The sequence below is a fragment of the Nuphar pumila genome, chromosome 11 (assembly GCF_984573655.1).
Source record: "Nuphar pumila chromosome 11, dmNupPumi1.hap1.1, whole genome shotgun sequence".
Taxonomy (NCBI): domain Eukaryota; kingdom Viridiplantae; phylum Streptophyta; class Magnoliopsida; order Nymphaeales; family Nymphaeaceae; genus Nuphar; species Nuphar pumila.
Genome location: NC_143259.1, coordinates 3,258,995 through 3,279,907, shown reverse-complemented (window position 1 = coordinate 3,279,907; position 20,913 = coordinate 3,258,995). Strand labels below are relative to the sequence as shown.

General features: G+C 37.6%; 1 protein-coding gene across 1 annotated transcript; it reads right to left on the bottom strand.

The window, feature by feature from the left end:
* Positions 1-5,678: 5,678 nt before the first annotated feature.
* LOC149821650 (dnaJ protein homolog) lies at positions 5,679-14,252 on the bottom strand. The gene is made up of 8 exons (XM_089980861.1): positions 14,155-14,252; positions 12,938-13,163; positions 12,636-12,798; positions 12,426-12,564; positions 10,465-10,598; positions 10,241-10,383; positions 7,652-7,850; positions 5,679-6,268 (listed from the first exon to the last, which is right to left on the bottom strand). The coding sequence occupies exons 2-8, from the start codon at positions 13,085-13,087 to the stop codon at positions 5,955-5,957; spliced, it is 1,242 nt and encodes a 413-aa protein (XP_089836987.1). The 5' UTR covers positions 13,088-13,163; positions 14,155-14,252; the 3' UTR covers positions 5,679-5,954.
* Positions 14,253-20,913: the final 6,661 nt, after the last annotated feature.

The window sequence follows — 20,913 nt, the reverse complement described above, 5'->3', positions numbered from 1 at the left end:
TTAATCTCTTCATCTTTGACTAAAACCCTTTGTGTTTTATCTTTGATACATCTAATCATACCCAGATCCCTCGATTTTCTATCTCTCATCTTTGCAAGTCTATAAATATCCTTCTCGCCCTCTTTGGTATCCAACTTGTCATAAACCTCTTTATATACCTTATCCCTCGCGTTTTGAACTACTTTTTTAGCTTCCTTCTTTGTTATCATATACTTCTCCAAATTCTCATTATCACGACTCTTACTTAGATTTTTATAACACTCTCTTTTAACCTTAATAGTTAATTTGACATCCTCGTTCCACCATGATGTATCCTTACATAGCGGTGCACCGCCTTTAGACTCACCAAATACCTTCTTAGCCACATTTATCATGCCACCCGCTATCTTATTCTACATTGATTATGAATCCTTCTCGAGACACCAATCAACTTCTTTAACAACCTGCTCTACAAACATTCTTTGTTTAGCTCCTTTCAGTGCCCAGCACTTAATTCTAGGATCTATCTTATGTCTATCCCTTTTGCGACATTGTCTAATTCTAAGATCTAAAATTAAGACACTATGTTGTGTAGCTACACTTTCTCTCGGTATAACCTTACGATCGATGCAACAACTCCTATCTCTCTTTTTAAGTAGGACAAAATCTATCTGACTCGTATTAACCTCACTTTTAAATGTTACTAGGTGAGAGTCTCTCTTCTTAAACCAAGTGTTTGCTAAGATCATATCATAGGACAAACCAAAATCTAAAATCCTTTCTCCACTTTTGTTTCTTTCTCCTATACCATAGCCTCCATGGATACTCTCAAATTCATCCCTACTAATGCCTACAGGTCCATTAAGGTTACCGTCGATGAAAAGCTTTTTACCATAAGATATCCCTTGTACTATCTAAATCTTCTCAAAATTGATGCTTAATGGAATCATCTAAACCTACTTGAGGTGCATAAACACTAATAATATTAATAATATATGTACTTAATATTAATTTAATAAGTAAAATCCTATCACCCTTCTTACGGACCTCAACTACATTATCTATAAACTCACGACTCATAACAATCCCTACTTCATTCCTATTTCTATTTATTCCTGTATACCAAATCTTATATTCTCGAGGTTCTATCATTTTTGCCTTCTTACCTACCCATTTGGTCTCTTGTAAACATAAAATATCATTCTCCTACACATAACATCTACTAACTCTACCAACTTAGCAGTTAAAGACCCTATGTTCCAAGTGGCTAACCTAATTTTATGGTCTTGGACTAACTTCTTTACCCCCGCCCATCCAACAAAATGAGGGAACCCTTGCCTATTTGACACCATACCCGGGCGCCCGTGTGACGCATTGCTTCCGGGCGACGACCTAGCAACCCTTGCCCATTTATCACTGCCTTCAGTCCTATAGAGTACAGCGCGTCGCTCAGTAGGGAACGCCCCAATGAAATTCTCATATTGGTTCATGTTCACTAAGTTTTTTTACGCTGGTTGTCACTGGCCTACCGCAACCCTCCTCCTTTATATTTTATATATATGCAAATGTTTTAACTGGGTTCAGGTAAGAATGAAAGCACAATAGACCTGGTGAGTTTAGCGAGCTTCTTAGGTGGGTCGTTGTCCAGCCTATGCGGGTTGAGCTGGGGTACTCAGGAATTTATCTTATGAAGACTGAGTGTTTGGTACAGGTAGCAGTAAAGAAAACTCAGGCATTCTATATTGTAAAAGCTATGAGGAACCGGAAATTTTGAAAAAAGACTGTATAGGGTCACTACTCAGTAGTCACTAGGGCGCCCTTCATCCTTGCGATGAATGACATCCAACACTATGGTTGCTTTACTTGTATTTTAAACGGGGCTCACAAACTTTATTTTCAGAGCTATTCACGGTTCAGATGGGTGACTATGGTTGCTTTACTTGTATTTTAGACGGGGCTCCCAAATTTTTTTTTTAGAGTTATTCATGATTCAGATGTATGGCATCTAGAGAGTCTGGAATGGACGGCTAGATGAAAGCAAAATGTTGCCTGTGCCTTGCATTCTGAACCTGCTTCGCTCCATGACCCATTTTGATATATTGGTGTATCAGGTTCCCTCAAGGGTTTTAAGGGAGAGCCATGTAGAGCTCGGTATCTCCTCTTTGTTCATCATAGTGAAACTTTGCTTTCCTCTTTGTTCATCATAGTAAACCCCTAGATTTTTCCTCTACTTATAGATGAAAATTTTCTGATATTGATAAATGCAACTTCAAATTTTGATAAAGCCTATCTAAGACGGTTTCTTAAATCTATTTAACTTCTTATTGAAAATGGATCTAAACATTTGAACCCAATATCCAAATACAAACTAGGCAAAATTCAAATATAAAAATAGATCCAAAGACATCTTTTATGGACCCGAGTCTTCTATTTTGCTTCTGCATTATTCTCTCGGGTTGAAAAAGACTTTCTCTCAAGTTTGAATCATGCGTGTGCTTTTTCTAATTTCATTTCACCTTATGAGTTTTAGATCCACAATATGAAACCAAATCTCGATGTTGCTCTCTAGATTGAACAAACCAAGCAACTTCAACATGTTTTTAAACTAACCAAAGTCATTTGAGATTCTTTTAAAGTAAAATGGGTCAAATAGATCTGGAGTGATTGGTTGAGAATAAATATGGATCCACTTTAAAGGAATTTGAGTCCGTCCAAATAAGTTGAAAGTTTGGAGCAGGCTTGGGTTAGACAATATGGGTTTGGGACGGGTTTGAATTTAGTTAAAAAATTGAACATGAAAAGGTTTTGAGATTGGATTTATCAAGCTCAGGGTTACGACAATTTTAAGGTTTTCAAGGATGAAGATACGAAGGTCAAAGGTGATTTCAGAAAGTATAAGAGATTTGGATTCAAGATGAGTTTCGATCCAAATATTTTTAAATTGCATTTGAGTCATGAGAAAGGTCTCATATGTATTCTAAAAGAGGGATATTTGGATTGAGTTTCATCTACTTGGGTTTGGGTAGGCTTAGGGTTATCCAAAAGTTTTTTCTTTTTTTATATTTATTTTCTTATCAATGTCTAAGGCATGCTAAAGACTTTGTTCAAGAAAAGTGGTTGTGATGCTTCTCATTTTTGTTTTATATATAAAATGTAAGTCCTTCGATGTACTCAACAATTCACTTTTTTGTGATTTTCTGAATCTGAGTTTTTAGTATATGAAATGTCTGCGTGTATTCTTATACAAACTTGGAGCCTTGAAAAAGGAAGAGGCATTGGATCATATTTAGGCAATCTTCGTTATTATATCTTCAATAGTGGCATGCATCAGAATCGATTATTTGCTTGTGTTCTTGGTAAGATTAAATCTTGTGATATGTAAAAGTTTGGGTTCGATCTTGATTTGGATATAGATTTGGTGGGGTTAAGGTTTGGATTAATTTTGGATCATGGATTCAGTTGAAGCTTAGATAGGTAGTGGAATGGGTTTGGATAGAATATGAATGGTTTAAATAAAGTTTGGTGTTACTTGTGCCATTGTTTGATGAGTTTGGTTACTCATAACTGACAAGTTGAGAACCGGTTGCAGGGCATATGAACCAGTATGGGGTGACGAAACAGGAAGAGAACCGAGTGGTGAGAATCGGTTTTGTATTAAATCGGTTCCCACCCAGGATGGAGCGATGGGGAAGGGGGCAGGGAAAGGTGGAATTAGGGTTTTGAAACCTCACTCTACCAGCCTCCAACGGGCATAACCGCTGATGGCCATGGTTGTCGCCGGCCAAGGAATGCTGGCAACAACCGGTGGCTGTCAGCATTGACCCACCAATTGGTTTCTGGTCGTTTGGAGGTTGGGTGGGGTGAGAGGCGGGTGGTTGCGAGAGGGTTTGGCTGTAGTCCGGTGCCAGGGTGGTGGGTGCTGCCAGTCAGCACTCAGTTGAAAGAGACCCCTTTCCCACAATTGGTAGAGAAGAGGAAAGGGCGGTAGGGCTGGGGAAAGGGTTTGTGAGCTCTCCACCTGCCCACGTTTCGGGGGGGCTGGGGGAAGGGTTTCCGACAACTATTTACCAAATTGTTGATTGCACAAGATCATAGCATACCCAATGGATAAATAAATTTTTCAAATTTACGTTGTAATTGTGGCCATATTTCTTTTTTAATCTAATACCAGTTGCTTGGTAAATTTATGAAACTCCCCTGCTATTGTGTGTGCACATTTCATATCATAATCTCATAAAAAGCTCTTGCTGCATTTGTTCATCTTATTGGTAACTGCACCTATTTATCTTATTGATAATTACCATGCACTTGCTAACTTGTTGAATTGCTTTGCTTTGAATTCAAAGAATCAAACGCTGAAATTGCAGAGACTATTCAAGAAAACAAATTTTTGGTAAAAAGCCGAACAGCTATGCCACAACAACTTTGCTCATGAACCGAACATCCCTGTCTTTTGCATGGTGCACCACGTATTTGAAGCTTAATTGTTTTCATAAGCATTTGTCGAAAGAAAAAATTGCTGTAAACCATCAATGATTAAGCATTTAGCCACAACCATCGGTGTAAGATTGTAGATTATGATACACAGTTTGGGAACCAATCCGTAAACAATAGTTCTAGTTGAAGATCCCAATCGAGTTCAACATGAATTTGGTAAATCCTTGTGATGAGCTCTACCATCAAAAGAATGGATAGCTGAGACTTAGGCAAACACCATGGCCATTCATCAGCATGAAAGGTAACTCTGAACTGATCCGTATCGTACAACTGGTGAAAAATGCCTTTCGAAAAACTAGATAGTTAACTTATCTAGTCATGTAGGATACATGTACACTGCAAGTAAGAAACCAGAAACATTTCCATCGTTCCAAAAACAACAGACAATATTGGATCACGTAACGGCGAATGACAGGATGATATTTTGTAGCGACTTTGAGATTCAACTGAACTCCCGTTTTGTTGTAATCACAACTTAAAACTAATCCAAGGATAGCCAGGAATGTACTCTCTCTCTCTCTCTCTCTCTCTCTCTCTGGTATCAGCTTAAAAACAGTATTGACAGTATTTGTAAAGGAAAATGCTTCCTTGGTTCTTAATCGACAGGGCTTACTACAGAAAACTGAAACACATGCTGTGTTAATTCATTGCCACTCAAAAGACCTCAACAAATAAGCACTCAAAAATGTCAAACTATGTATTATGTATTACATATATAAGATCTTTCAAACATATGCTAACTCATGCCAACGTCAAATCATGTATCACATACAGCGTCTCATTTCAAAGTCCTTTGTACTTTCCCATAATTATTGGGACCACCAAATCACAAACTCAACAACCCAATAGCTCACTAATGCGGAAAGAGAAGCAAAACAACATTTTCACATACAAATTATATTTATGAATAAAGCTTTCAGGTATTGCATACAAAAACAATCATGTCAATAAACATAGAACGACTTTATAGAACCATTAGCGCCAAACAAATTTTTGTTTTAACATTGGATACATGCTTGTGTGTGTGTGTGTGTGTGTGGTGTGAAGATGCGTGGTGGTGGTGGTGGTGGTGGTGGTGGGTGGATACACAACAGCAGCCACATTTGCTGTACAAAGGCTACTTCCAAGAATCTTTTCAAGTTTTTCCAGCGTATTTCCAAAACTAATACATATATCAGCAGCCTATCTGATAGGAAAATAAATAAGAGCAACAATCGGATACTTGATAGAACGAAACTGAATGTCAGGATGTCATTCATATTCCAAGGGAATAGAGACTCCAAAATCACAATCAAAGTGAGACAAGGAGAAAAAGGAAGATAAAACTGAAGAAATTATCAAAGTGAGATAGGGAGAAAAAGGAAGATAAAACTGAAGAAATTAAGTACTCCCTACATCATACACTGAATAGAAATAATGAGTCCAAAAAATCCGAGAAGCAAATATTACCCCAATCACAAGGTAAGCAATAACTGAAATCACTGCTGTGCGCATTGCACACGCGGAGCAGATGACTCCTCATCCTCATCATATGCTTCTTGCTGTTGCTGCTGTTTTCTTCTCATCTCATCCTCAATGTTGACATCAAGCAATGTGGTCTCCTCACACTCGTCCAACTCCATATCCGAAAGGTGGTTGCTTGGCCTTGGTGGTAGAATTGTCTCCAGAGACCGGCATTGGTCAGCTGAAAGAGAATCTGGGAAGTCGACATTGAAGTGGATGTATAACCGACCCTTCATGAATGGCCTTTGGTGGTGTGGCATTCCCTCATCATTGATAGCCTTGGATTGGCCTACAAATAATATGACAAAATAGTACAAATAGATATGTAAAGCCAAACGAAACAGGTAAACTTGTGATTCTAGCTGTAGCAATCTCTATAACTAGTAATAAATCGAGATTTTAACAAGCACTAAAAAAATTTATTCCATGTGTACAAATACTCATTGAATAACTCATGAAACTGCCTAGTTAAAGACAAATGCAACATAATATGATAAAAATCGAAACAGGTAAGATATTTATAACCAAATGAAACAGGTAAACTTGTGATTCTAGCTGTAGCAATCTCTAAGCAAACAAATAACAACTAGAAATTACCAGATATTATAAATGACAAGTGCTAGAAAAATTTATTCCATGTGTACAAATTATAACTCATGAAAATTCCTAGGTAAGACAAATGCAACGGGCTATTGCCAATGGGAGTGAACTTTGAAATAGCGTGTGAATTTTGTACAACGTTACACGGTGAACCTATCACCTGACACCTATTTACAGAAACCTACCCAACTTTTAGGTAATTGTGTTCAACCACCTGTGGTTTCTTAGGGCATTTAAAACAGTTGCAAAATGCATAAAATTATTTTTCATTAACAGAAAACCAGTGCCGCATCAGCTCAATGATAGAATAATCAAATTTTATATCTCTTTTTGTTAATGGACAAGATGTTAAGGGTATTCTAGAAATTATATTTTACTAAACCATGCTCAACCAATTGATTTTTGGACCATGCAAGCCTTTGTGAAAAAGATGAAAAATTCAAGCAGTTGCATGTAATAACCAAAAAAATTGGCAGGTTTTTCTAAGAAGCCGATAACCTTGCCGCCTTTTTGTAATTTACCCTTTGAAGTACCATTATTTGTCCAATCATGGAATTCTTGTGTAGGGGGCATTTGTTTCAGACATGATAAATAGAAATAATATCCCAATGTGATTTGTGTTTCATATGATGATAGAAGCATATGAGAATTTTCATAAGAAAACATTTGTGTTTCATTTATTTGATATTCAGGAAGAACTCATAAAATCAGTAGGCCCATTGAAAACTCTTTGTGTTCATTAAGGGCCCCACGGTGAGAAAATGTGGTGGGAAACTCGTTCCTTACGGAGGTGTGACCCACTTTCATACCGAAATGCTGGTTAAAAAGGAAGCTTATTCTCTTTGACCAACCCCTCCATTTCGGCAGTTCTCCACCATCAGAAAGCTGGCTGAATTTTCTCACCAATGATGTCACACTCACTCATATGATGTAATTATAATAAATGACCTTAGTTGATCAAACTTGAATTCAAGTCACAAGATGGTTGCTCCAGCTTCTGAACCAACACATCAACACGCAATCATAAGCACTTGGCTGAAGCATGGCAAGACTTGATAAATAGAATTCTTACCAGGCTTGACAATCTCTCCTGGGTTTGATTTAATGAGCAATTGCCTGCCATCAAGATGTGTGAGAGCAAATTGAAAACCACACAGGGCCTCTGTCAAGCTGAGTGTGTGTTCCACGAAGAGATCATCAGATTTTCGTTTGAACTTTGGATGCTCCTTCAGTTGTAAGACAAATACAATGTCTCCAGTAACTGTGTCAGGCTGCAGGCAGTAAAGAACAAGATATTAAAGCACTACGGCAGCCAAAAGCAAGACAGTTGCCAGCAAGGAAAATTTGTGCATGTTGTTACAATCATACCAGCATTTGTTCATATTACTTCTCATTCAAATTTCAGACTGTGAATCATTTTGAGCAAAGAGTGAATCACAAGAAGCCACCAACTTACCAGCCATTTACAAAACTCATAGGTACAAATATCGGTGATGTTGAAAACATTGTGATTTTGCTGCGCACAGAGAGAGAGAGGGAGAGGGAGAGGGGGAGGTTACTTGCCTACCACTTTTCTGGCCTACCGTTAGCGTACCAGGCTTTTGAAGAGTTTTTCCATATTTTCCTTAAATCTGATCAAACAGATGTGTTCTACATGCTTTATTTTATAGGAATCAACTCTTGGATCGCCACGCAGATAGATTTTTATAAAGTTTAAAAATCAACAGTCTAAGATTTTCATAAATATTCAAGGCTTAAAAATCATGTTTTTTACCGAAAAACATGACCCAAGTGTCATTTCCTAGCAAATCGGCCATACTGTAACACATCTACAGGGTCAGATTTGCAAAAACAACCCCAAAACACCCTTTCACTTGCAGTATGCTGGCGGTAGACCAAAAAAGTGGTAGGCAGCTACAATTGCTATTTTGAGCTATTAGTTTAGTTTTTTCTATGACAAGATATTAGTTTAGTTATTTTTTGTTTTAGTTTGCCCTAGGTAGCTCAGTCTTGGACTTAAGGGAGCAGCAATCACAGAAAAATGCACCCAAAAACATGGGTGATATGGACAAACATTATGCAAGCTCGAGGAGCCTATGCATTTTGTGTTTTGAAGATATTAGTTTAAATTTTTTATGAGAAGATATTAGTTTAGTTATTGTTCGTTTTCGTTTGCCCTAGCTAGCTCAGTCTTTGCCATCAGGGAGCAGAAATCACAGAGAAATGCACCAAAAAACATGGGCGATTCCATGGACAAACATTATGCAAGCTCGAGGATCCTATGCATTTTGTGTTTTGAAGTGGTATACATATTAACATTAGCATACTGCATTGTCACCAATGTCACATTTTGAAAATATCACAGTACTTTTTTTGCAACAGCCACAATATGTGAAAATATCACCAGAACTTAAAATATTGTGATGTTATCATGATATTTCTGTGAGCTTTTTGAAAAAAGTGTCTTAATTTTATATATATGAATATGAAGTATACATATTATTTTTTCTTCTTTTTATAATTAACAACTCTTCCAACCTATTTTATATTTTCCTTAAAAAATACAAAAGCTATTATTTGTTTTCTTTTTCATTATTCTTTACATTTTTTCAGTTTTTAAAAGTTTCAGGATTTTCCCAACAGAATCACTTTTTGAACAAAATTCCCAAGAGAAACCTCACCGAGAAATTGCCAAGGACAAGATTGCTGACCATGCTATAATGACAAAAGTTAGAATGAAATTTGCAAAAACACATTTTAAGACTAAAAAGATGGCCTTGTAATATGGCCCAGATAAAACAAAACAAGTAAAGCAGCTCAATATTGCCTGGAGATACACAAAATGACATGATCATTCCATGGGCGCAGCAACCCCTCGTAGTAATAGATATGAAAAGCAGCTCAACATTACCTAGTGCCTAGTATGGCACATCTGATACTCAGGTTCTTACAAAAGCATGGAAGGATGTAAAATTTAAAATGTTCAAACAAGCAGGTATATTGCCTAGTGTCTAGTATGACACATCTGATACTCAGATTGTTACAAAAGCCTGGAAGGATGTAAAATTTTAAAATATTCAAACAAGCAGGTACAATTACACAGCATAACTACGAAAAAATGTATGTTCTTTAAAATGTCATTACTGACTTATTATTAATGGGTCTAACCATTACTTATCCATCATACTTGCATTTCTACAATATCGCATAAAAAACATGCTACTTGCAGTTAAAGATGTCAGAATAATTGTTTTTTCTTTACATAGAGGCAGATATAGCACTGCTCAAAAAGACTTTCTAAGCAACTGTCCAAAGTTGTCTTACAATAGATGACATACATACATAAAATAGAACGTGCATATATATAATTATATATTAATGTGTTGTATGGATGTTTTTATTGATGTCACATTGTCATGTACCCAAACAGAAAGTGAGGAAGAACATTAAGGTAGACAAATTTCAAAAAATGTTCCCCTTGTTCAATTTTTTTTCCCGGACTAGCAGGTGAGTCTGTGACAATTATATTTGAAGGCAACATATAAGACCAAGGTTCCACCAGCTCGGGAGATCGGTTCTTCAAACACCAGAAGAAAAAATCACACGCAAAGCAAAAATTGTTCATGGAAAAGTTTGAGCACAATAAAAAAACAGGACTTACAGCTTCATCAGCTTCACCCTGAAATGCAATCTTCTGACCATGTTGCATTCCTTTATCAACATGCACGTCCAGCACTTTCTTCTCCTGAACAACTTTCTCTCCTTTGCATTGTCCACATCTGTCTTTCTCACTTATAACTTCGCCTACAGCAAGGATTCAATGGTCAAAACATGATCACACACAAAGGGAGAACCATGATTAGAAGCAGTGGCCTAGACACATACCTGAGCCTCTGCAGTCAGGACAAACATGCTGCATCTGCTGGATCATGCCTGGTCCAAGCTGTCTAATAGAGACCTTCATTCCAGAGCCCTGGCATAATGAACATTTCCCAGATGCGCCACTCTTTGAACCTTTACTGAAGAGACATATTACAGAAAATTATAGTAAGTGATAAGCCATTTCTATAACTGATGCAATTGCACAAAGCGGTAAGCAAAATAATGAAACCTATCAAGGTAGCACAGTGCCTTAAAAGTGAAAGCCAACCACCCAAAAAGCACTTTAGAAATACCAAATAATTAACAAGAAAAATTCAAACCCCCAGTATTTTTTCAGAGTAACCAGAAGCATGAGGGTTCGGGTCAGAGAGTAGGGGAAAACTCGGAAGTGCCCATGTAAAACATCATTTAGTTTACATTACTGACTACGCAGTATTAAATAATACAAGAAGAAAAAACTATCTCTATGACAAGACAACTATAAAAACATTTGTGCATGCTCAAACTCACACATGCATGCATGCACACAAAGTTATTTAACCCAATGATGATTCAAGATTATCACAGCAATGCAACACCAACAGAGAGAGCGGAGGAAAGGGATTGACATCCATGCATAAAACACATTTGTAATGTTTACCTTGGTAGGAAGGGGGACCGTCCAACCAAAGAAAGGTACAAACCAACCAAACACTTTTAAAAAATCATATTTGAAAGCACTTATTGGCAATTCTAACTGTACAGATGTGATATTCATGATAAAAAAACCTAAGAACTTACTCTTATTGCAAATCTTTTGTATGTATAGATTAGATTTTTACGATCTAGGAAACTTCAAAACTTTCAAACCATTGATTTTAGCACATTATAAAAACCTATGTCCCAATTGTTTTGGGATGAAGGTGTAGTTGTTGTTGTTGTTGTATAAAAACCTATGTAGTATGTAAACATCGAAGAAAATTGCTACAAGAACTAGTTCTTAGGTTTTTGACCATGGAGATTGCATCCGTACAGTCGCATTTGCCAAAAAACACTCAAATTGATTTTCAAAAGCGATTTGGACGGTTTGTAGATGTACCTTCCTTTGGTTGGGCATTGCCCAAAAGAGAAAAATAGACTTTTTGCACAAATATAGTAGTGTTTTCTCTTGAAAATGGAATATCTATTCACACAGTTGATATCACACAAATACACACATAAATCTAAAATCAAGCTACAATAAACTGAAAGTGAGGTTCCATTAGAATAACTGTCACATGGAAATGGCTGTGGATATGGGAGTAGTCACTTTTATGAAGATTCCTATGATCACTAAATAAGAGAATTAGAACAGGAGTCGAAATGGAGTACCTGGAGAATAAAGATTGAATATAGGTAGGCATACAGGATGTCTTTATTCTGGCATTTTCCAATGCCAAGAAAGCTAGAAACCATTGGAGATGGTTCCACCCAATACAATAAAATGAACCACTTCCAGCTCCTGGCCTTCAAGCCGATTTAGGCTTTGAACGCAATGCCAGCCATGGAGATTGTGCAATCCGTGCTGATCAGACAGCAATGCCACCAGGTTACAGAATCATCTTTGCAGGAAGCTCTAGTGGATACAGGATGCTACAGGAACGCCCAGTCATTCCAAAAAACATTAAGAAACTAATTGCAGTTCCTCATTAAGAGCCTTGCAACCTACCGTTATTTCAGAAGAGTGCATCGTGCAGCTCTTTATTTATTCAACTAAAATTGACATAAAGACAAAATGTTCATATAAAGTTAAAACATCATATATATTGTAGGTCACTGTATTAATCATTGATTAAGAAATGTTCTAATTCCAGAGATCGCTGTAGTAATTTCTCGAGCATCTAATTTATTTAACAAGACATTGATTTCCCAATCGGAGAACATGCTAATACAGAAACCCAGACAACACTATGAACACAGCTGAGATATGTGTTTAAAAGGCATACCCTTTACATTTTGAACAGAGCACATTTCTTGACAAGGACAGCTTCTTAGAAGTTCCATTGTACAAGTCCTCAAGAGAGACCTTCAAAGTATGAACAACATCATCACCACGTTTTTGCCTCCTTCCTCTTGAACTACCACCTGAGAAATGCAAGATGAGTAACAAGGAAAAGTATGAAGGGTAGGAAATATCTGGAAATAAAACAACTCACCACCAAAGCCTCCACCAAAGAATGACTCAAAAATATCAAAGGGGCTATGGGAAGCACCACCTCCCCCCATCCCCTCTTTGAGTGCATCTTCACCGTACTGGTCGTAGATTTCCCTCTTCTCAGGATCACTAAGAACTTCATATGCCTGAGCTAACTCTTTGAACTGAACCCAGCAAAAACGAATATTAATAGCTTAAATAAAAAGCTGTCAATAGATGTCAACAGTTTCCTAAAGGGAGAAAAAGGCATATATTTTCCTGTTTAAGCACTCATGAAAATGCATCATCCACTAATTGATTCACCTTCTCAGGATCTCCACCTTTATCCGGGTGATTCTTTATAGCAGCCTTTCTGTAGGCCTTCTTAAGCTCGTCTTGAGATGCGTTTTTGGTAACGCCAAGAATGTCATAATATTTGGTGTTGTCGCTCCTCTTTGGTGCACGTCCAAACATGATTGAAGATTTTCAATAACACGACGTCCAACGACAGAATCACTCCAAACTAAGCGGACAGGAGTTTCAGCAGCACCTAAAAATAGACACATAAAATATCTTAAACAATCTAATTAATAAAAAAATTGACAGAGAAAGCATGACACATGATTCATCAGCTCGGACATAAGTAACAATAAGCCTAAAACTTGTCATAAAAAGCACCTCCGACAAAAACCACAAACAAAGAGGGAAAATAAGGCATAACAACAACAGGATGGTGCCAATTGTAAGGTGCATGATACCAAAGACTGCAGTCTCACCACCCCTCCAAACTATAAACCGCACCCAGGATAATAAATACTTAATATTCATTCCAAGGACAGTAACCTCTCCGCCCATCTTCAATGTAAACGGCGCCCAACATGCTAAACACTTAAAATTTTGATCACCCATGTTAACATAAAACTACCAGTCACAGAAATCAACAACCTACTCTGGGAACAAAGAACCAAAACCACACGAACGTAAATAAGAGCCACAAAACAAGGGATCTCTTTCTCAACCCGCCTCCCATAGAATCTCTCCATCAACCGAACATCAAAAGAACCCCAATTCGGAATCCCAACCACCAAGCCAAAAATCAACAACGTTATAATCTACAGGAACTCGTAGAGAATTTCTACAAAAGAGACAAGCTTACGAACAAGAAAAAAAGGACAAAAAGAAAATCAATTCCACCATACGTAGATCAACTAAACACCGTATCGCCTCCCATTGGAGATCGTGTCAACAACCCAAAAGATTTAGGGTTTCGCAACACCAACCCCCATCACCAACTTTCCCTCAAAAGGGGAAAAAACGAAAAAGAGAATCCAAAACCGTAACGGCTGTCCATTTCATCCAAATCAATCTCTCGATTTCTCGACAAACCCTAATCCCCGAAACCCCAAACCCTAAAAGGAAAATACAAGAAAGCACGATTCGAATCTAACATGCATAAATCTCTCTTCGCAAGATGCAACTAACAAATATCGATCGAATAACACGAGAAGATGGAGGAAAATATAAACGGAATCGATCGTTACCTCTTGATTAGAGTTTGAAGCTCCTCCTCTCGTTTCTGATGTTTCCGAAGAGAGGGAGCGAGAGAGGGTTTGGTTTGGAGGCCGTGTGTTGCTTTTATGAGAAGCGTCAATACGCCGAATTTTTTATTTGCGAAAAATATAAAAAAAAGTAATTAACAAGGAAGCCGCTAGACTATTGTTGGTTATTAATTTCAGCTGCTGTTTTTTTTCGATTGTGTTTCAAAGGCTGTCTTGACCAATTTCACAAATATTGGTATCCAGCTGATGCAAGATCTCTTGGTAAATTTATAAAAAACAAATGTTTGTGTTGTCAGTATCGGTTCATATTGGCCTGAATCCGCCGATACTTATCGTATCCCCAGAAAATCGATATGATACTGACCTGAATTAGCTGTTTTTAATAAATATAAAATAGCTTAAAATTAGAGAAATGAATATTATTTTAATAACTTTAACACGTGTCACATTCTGATTGATACATAATAATTTTTAATTAATTTTTGTTCCATTCAAAATGATTCACTTGAATGGTTGGCCAAATCATACAGGTCTGATTCCGATACAAACAACTTTCTAAGAAAATTTTTCAAAAATAAATATTAGTGTAAGCAATATTAAAATTATAAGGGAGCGTTTGTTACACCCTTACTTGAGAAAAATTATCTTTTCCTAGAAAGGTATGCTTAGGAAGGAAAGTGCTTTCCCATGAGCATAGTGACAAATATCATGAGATTTATGAAAATCTCACGATAATATCGTGAGAAATTGCCTGCAAGTTTAAAACAATAATTTCTTGTAAGCTTTTCAAAATATTTTGAGATTTATGTAAACATAAATACTGTGATTTAAATGCGATTTTTACATTTTAAACAGTTATTTATCATGAAAAGATATTATATTTTTATTTTTAAATATTTTTTATTAATATTTTCTTATAAAATAAATTTTATATTTATTTTTTCATTGCTAAGATTTTTACCAAAAAATGCAAGATTTATGAAAAAAATTCAAATTCTTATGAGCTTTTAAAAAATGAGATTTTCTCGTTTTTAATGTTTGTCACTATGCCCATGAGAGAAGAAGGTGTGAACCCTCTAAGATAGGAAATATGTTTTTTGCATTTATTATATAGACTTTGTCATTTATTTCTCATAAGGATGCCAGTGGACGGGCGAAAACAGGGTCTCACCCTGCCTCACCCCGTTTGGACCGAGGATGGAGGTTAAAATCAAAACCCATGCGAGGATGGACTTATGCTTTCTTTTGCCCTGCCCCACTCCACCCCGTCCCCAATCCTTCTTTAGGGATGGCAATGGAACAATAGGAAATGGGGTCCTGCCCTGCCCCGCCTTGTCCTGTTTGGATTGAGGATGGAGGTTAAAATCAAAATTTGTGTGGGGATGGAGGGCAGGATTTTGAGATGGGGCAGGGGTGGAGACCTTGTCCTCCGCCCTTTGGCCCAGCCATCCCTATTTCTCATGTTGATGTTTGGTCCACCCCTTGTAGAAAAGAGATCCTCTTTCATAACAAATGGGTCTCATTCCTTACCTAGACTAAAATGAATGCCAATCAAGAAAAAAATGAATTGCTTCACAAAGAGTTCTGTTTCATATCAATCCTGCATCCCATCTTTCCTCATGGGAAAAAACTTTCCCACCTGAGCCCTCTTTTGCATGAAATATGAATCCCAGGCATTTGTGCATATCAAACACGCCCTAGGATGTAAAAAAATCATGGAAAATATAAAATAGTTGAAAATTATTAATATCACAAAAAAACCAAACATCCTCAAAATAAGTACCATTTTTAAACAATTATCACGGTTTTTTTTTTAAATAAGTGATATTTTGAATATATCATTATTATTTTTTAGAATATATCATCGTTAGGAAATATCATGAACAAAATCATAATAATTTCTTCAAATTGTTAACAATATCTACTATGTAGGTTCTGTCTCTTGGCCAATCAAACAAAGTAAACTACCTTTATATTTGTTTTTGGTTAAAAAAAACAGAAAACGATAGGTTTTATTATCTTTTATTTATAACTGGAAGAAACCACGTCTAGTACAAATAGCTGGTCACGCTAGCTAGTGTGCCATGGCTACAGTTGTCCTGCCGGTAACGTAAAACAATCCCCTTCCCTAGGTCTATGTTGGGCATCAGCTTGTGCAGATAAGAGACACCCATGGGAATCGAACCTTGATCCCATCCAGCGGTCAAGACCCCCACCTCACTATGCCAACCCTCGTTGGGCCCATAGGTTTTATTATCTTTTTTTTTAACGATGAACCCTCACCTTAGGTTTTATTATCATTTAAATGAAAAAAAAACAGAATGCAGATCAGCTGAATGTAATAAAGGGAACGTTGGGAGTCATTCTGTAATTTATCCCAAAATAAAGACAGTTTCCGGGAAACGGCGGACGACTTCTAAACGAATCTGAGCCGTAGGCGTAGTTTCGATCGGACGGACGAAAAGGCGTTTTCGTTCTGCGGTCAAAAACGTCACGGGCCCCACCTCAGATTACTAGATCTGGCTTACGTGAACTGCGTGATATTCGATTATTAAAGTACCCTTACATATTGAAAATTGTAACGTAAATGCCATTCCTTTTTGACCAATAGTCGTTGGTCAAATTTCGCGGACTCGTTGATAAGAATGGCTGTGGTCCGGGGTGGGTGGGTGGGAAGCGGACAAGATGTTCACTCCTGCTCCGTCTTAAAATCTTACCCTCTATTATCGCCTTTATTCTCGCACAGGTTTTGATTTTAACCTCCATTCCTGGTCCAAACGAGGTGAGGCTAGGGGGTGGCAAAACCTGACACGACTTGCCAACCCGCCTCTTAGACGGGTTCGGGTTTGGCTTAAACTAACCAATTTAATAAATGGGTTGACCCGCCTAACTCGTTTATTAAACGGGTCAGGTTCATGTTAGGGGTATACCAACCGGCCAACCTGGTTGACCCGTTTAATAAATGGGTTAGGCGGGCGGGTCAACCCATTTACCTGAATCTGACACGCCCACCCGCCCACCAACCCGTTTACCCGACCCCGACATGCCTGCCCGCTTACCCGACCCCAACCTGCCCGCCAACTCGACCCGCCAACCCATTTACCCGACCCAACCCGTTTATTAAATGGGTTGGCGGGTCGTGTCAGGTTACCAGTTTAATAAATTGGCTGAGTTTGTGTTTGACACAGCCGACCCGTTTATTAAACAGGTTGGGTTCGGGTTGAGGTGTGCTAACCCTCCAACCCGCAGGGTCAACCTGCCAACCCGACCGGATTGCCACCCCTTGATGCTCTTGTTTTCTTAGGTCCACTGTCATCTCTAAGGGAAAGATTGGGGATAGGACGGGGCAAGGCGAGGATTCAAGACGATAACAGATCAGGGTGAAAGAAAGGGTAAGTTCATCATCGCCTCCATCCCGCATATATTTTGATTTTAACCTTTATTCCCTCTTTCATCCCCGGTTCAATCAGGGAGAGACGGGTGTATCCATACAAAAAATTTGGGGTGTTTACAGCGAGGTGGGGCACCGTTTCTTCTCCATCCACTATCATCCCTACTTGCGGATACCCGTGTTAGAGTAGTGTTCGGCTGCCATGTTTGGTTTGGAGAGTTATAAAATTCTTAAAAAAAATACTAATAATAATCTTGAGAAATATTATGGTGTGTTATATTTTAACAAATTAAAAATAAATAAAAGGATAACAAAATTTTTAAATGTATAAATAATATTTTTTTATTAACATGAAATTTGAGCCTCCTAGCATATTAGACATGAGTAAACCTACTAGTGTAATAGGAAGTCTTGTTTGGCTTGGTTTGAGAACTCCTAGTTGAGATTGGAGTTTATGCATTTGGGACACCTAGAATGGGAGTTATGCATTTGAGCGATGCTCTTCTTATCTTCACACATAGCGATAAGTTTTTTTTTTTTTTTGCCAAAATCTCATTTTTCAAAAAACTCACGAGAAATTGAATTTGTTTCATAAATCTTGCATTTTTTGGCAAAATTTCAGTAATAAAAATAAATTAAAAAATCAAAAAAATTAATTTATATAAAAATATTAGTAGAAATTATTTAAAAATAAAAACACATATTTTTTCATGATAAATAGCCGTTTAAAAGTAAAAAAAAATTCTTCCGTGTGGGTTCCCATGGTTCAAAACCTTCTCACATGTACATCTGTTCTATCATTTTTTTTTGGTTCAAAACCACATTTTCTTTCAATTATTAGAATTTTCTTTTGCCATTCATTTTTTTTTATCATAAAAAGTAACTAAGAGTCAAAACTGTATCAAAACCCCTCAAATTATGTTTGTAACACAACATTGGACAACCAGAACCGGGTCAACTAGCTAAGTTCTAGTGGAAGGCTTTCAAGCATGTAGAGATGTCAACAATATAGATTTGGGTAAAGTATCCGATTGACTTGATTCTGTTTAACTAGATTTGATAAGAAATTATGCATCTTAGTTTGTAATCTGGTCAGATTCATCATCAAATAGCAAAAATCAAATTAAAATTGGTTTATATGTTAATTTGATTGCGATTTTTTTTTTAAATCCAAATAAACATCACCACCACCCTCACATCAACTCCACCAATCACAGGCTAAAAACCCTTGAAGTCCCCCGGGATCCCAACGTGATTGAACTTTTGTTTTAAAGACAAGCTGGGGTTAGTTAGGCAGACACATGTCATTGGGTTTTGAACTTGCAACATCCCATCACATAGTGACGTGCACTAACAGCTCCTACCAAACAAGCAGGCCCCCAGTTGGTAACTTGATTGAACATTTACTTAATAAATAAAAGTTTTCAAATACAGAATCTCAACATTTAAAACCCATTGTCATTAGGTATAGGTGCATGTCCCACTTTGTGCAAGGAGAAACCTTGGGGGTTTTATCCACCAAGGACCCGCCACAGCGCTGTTAGGATGGTTTTTTCTTGGCTTGCACAAAATAAACAAATAAAACTAAAATACATTTAAATACAAGTTAAAATTATTTTGCTATACATCCCCTTGTTTTTTGTTGGGAAATGTAGATACAATTTTCAAAAAATTTGCACCAAGCATCCCTTCACTTAGGGGTGGCAATCGGGTCCGGTTGGCGGGTCGGGTCAGGTCAGGTCGGCGGGTTGGTGGGTCAGCATACCTCAACACGAACCCGACTCATTTATTAAACGGGTTGGCTGTAGCAAACATGAACCCAACCCATTTATTAAACGGGTAACCCGACACAACACAGTTAACATGTTTAATAAACTGGTCGGGTTGGGTAAATGGGTCGGGTTCGGGTAAACGGGTTGGCGGGTCAGGTTTGGGTAAACGGGTTGACCTGTCCGCCTAATTCGTTTATTAAACGGGTCAATCGAGTTGGCAGGTTGGCATACCCCTAACACGAACCCGACCCGTTTAATAAATGAGTTAGATTGGTCGACCTATTTATGACACGAACCCGTTTAAGCCAAACCCGAACCCGACTAAGAAGCGGGTTGACGGATCATGTCAGATTTTGCCACCCCTACCTTTACTGTATGTGTGCAGTTATTATTATTATTTTTACAGACCTAGTTGGGTTGGCTTTGCCTGTGGTACCAGGGGGCGTAGCTAGGATTTATGTGAGGGGGGGGGGGGGCAAACAGGGGTGTAGCAAAAAAAAATTTATTTGTGCGATAGTGGGGTCCCGAAACAGTTAAAAAAGAAAATATATTTTTTGAGATAAAATAAAAAATGACTATAATTATTAATAAAAATCTATTTCATATGGACAAATTAAACTATTTGCTGCCGTCAGGGCTGGGCTACAAAAATGAATAAAAATCTATTTCATATAAAATCAGGGCTGGGCTTTAAAAAAAATATATATCTTTTTTAACTGTTTCGGGAGGCACTGGGAGCACCCTAGCTACGCCTTTGTGTGGTACATACCATCGCTGTCGGGTGCAGTTATGCCAACAAGCTTTTTCAAAAAAAAGTTATGGCATTCATTTGTTTTTTAAAGGAAAGTTATGGCACTCACTTCAATAGCTTTATATGAATAATAAATGCAAATACATGTCAACATCGTAGAACTGAAAAGACATTGCCAAAACTAATTTCAATTGGATCGGATTGTTGTAAATGACATCAAATTTAGTTTGAATGATTTCATATCCGGTTTGACTAAATCAAATTTGATAGTCATAAAAATGAGAACAATAAGAGGCTCCTTGTGATTTTGATTCTCATGTAAAGAGAAACCACCACGGGTGGCCCACGCAGCCAAGAGGGGTGGTTGCGCTACATTAAAGACCCCAGATCAAACTCTCCTGTTCACATTAGGTGTTTCCATAGCTTTCAGAAGTGGGCCACATAAGGCAGGGTGGTTGTAGGGCTCACCTGTGGTTTTCCTCGCTTTAGCAAGGGTTCCTCGTCATAAGAAAAAAAAGGTCTTATTTCTAGAGGCAACTGAGAATTGGTTTCTCACCACTCATTTTTTCCGTTGTTTGGGTTTGCAATATGGACGAAATTCGTTCTCTCGTTTGCACGATAGACCAAATCCCGTGAGGCGTTACCAAACATGCCCTGTCCAAACGTAATTATAAAAAGTCCAATTAGTCGAATTTGATATGGTGTAAATCTGAACCGAAACCAATCCGTTTTTTATATTATAAGGGCAACAATCATAAGTACAACAAGCAGAGTCAGCACATCCTGAAGGTGGTTTCTCCATGTAAATGAGATAGAGAGATGTGACC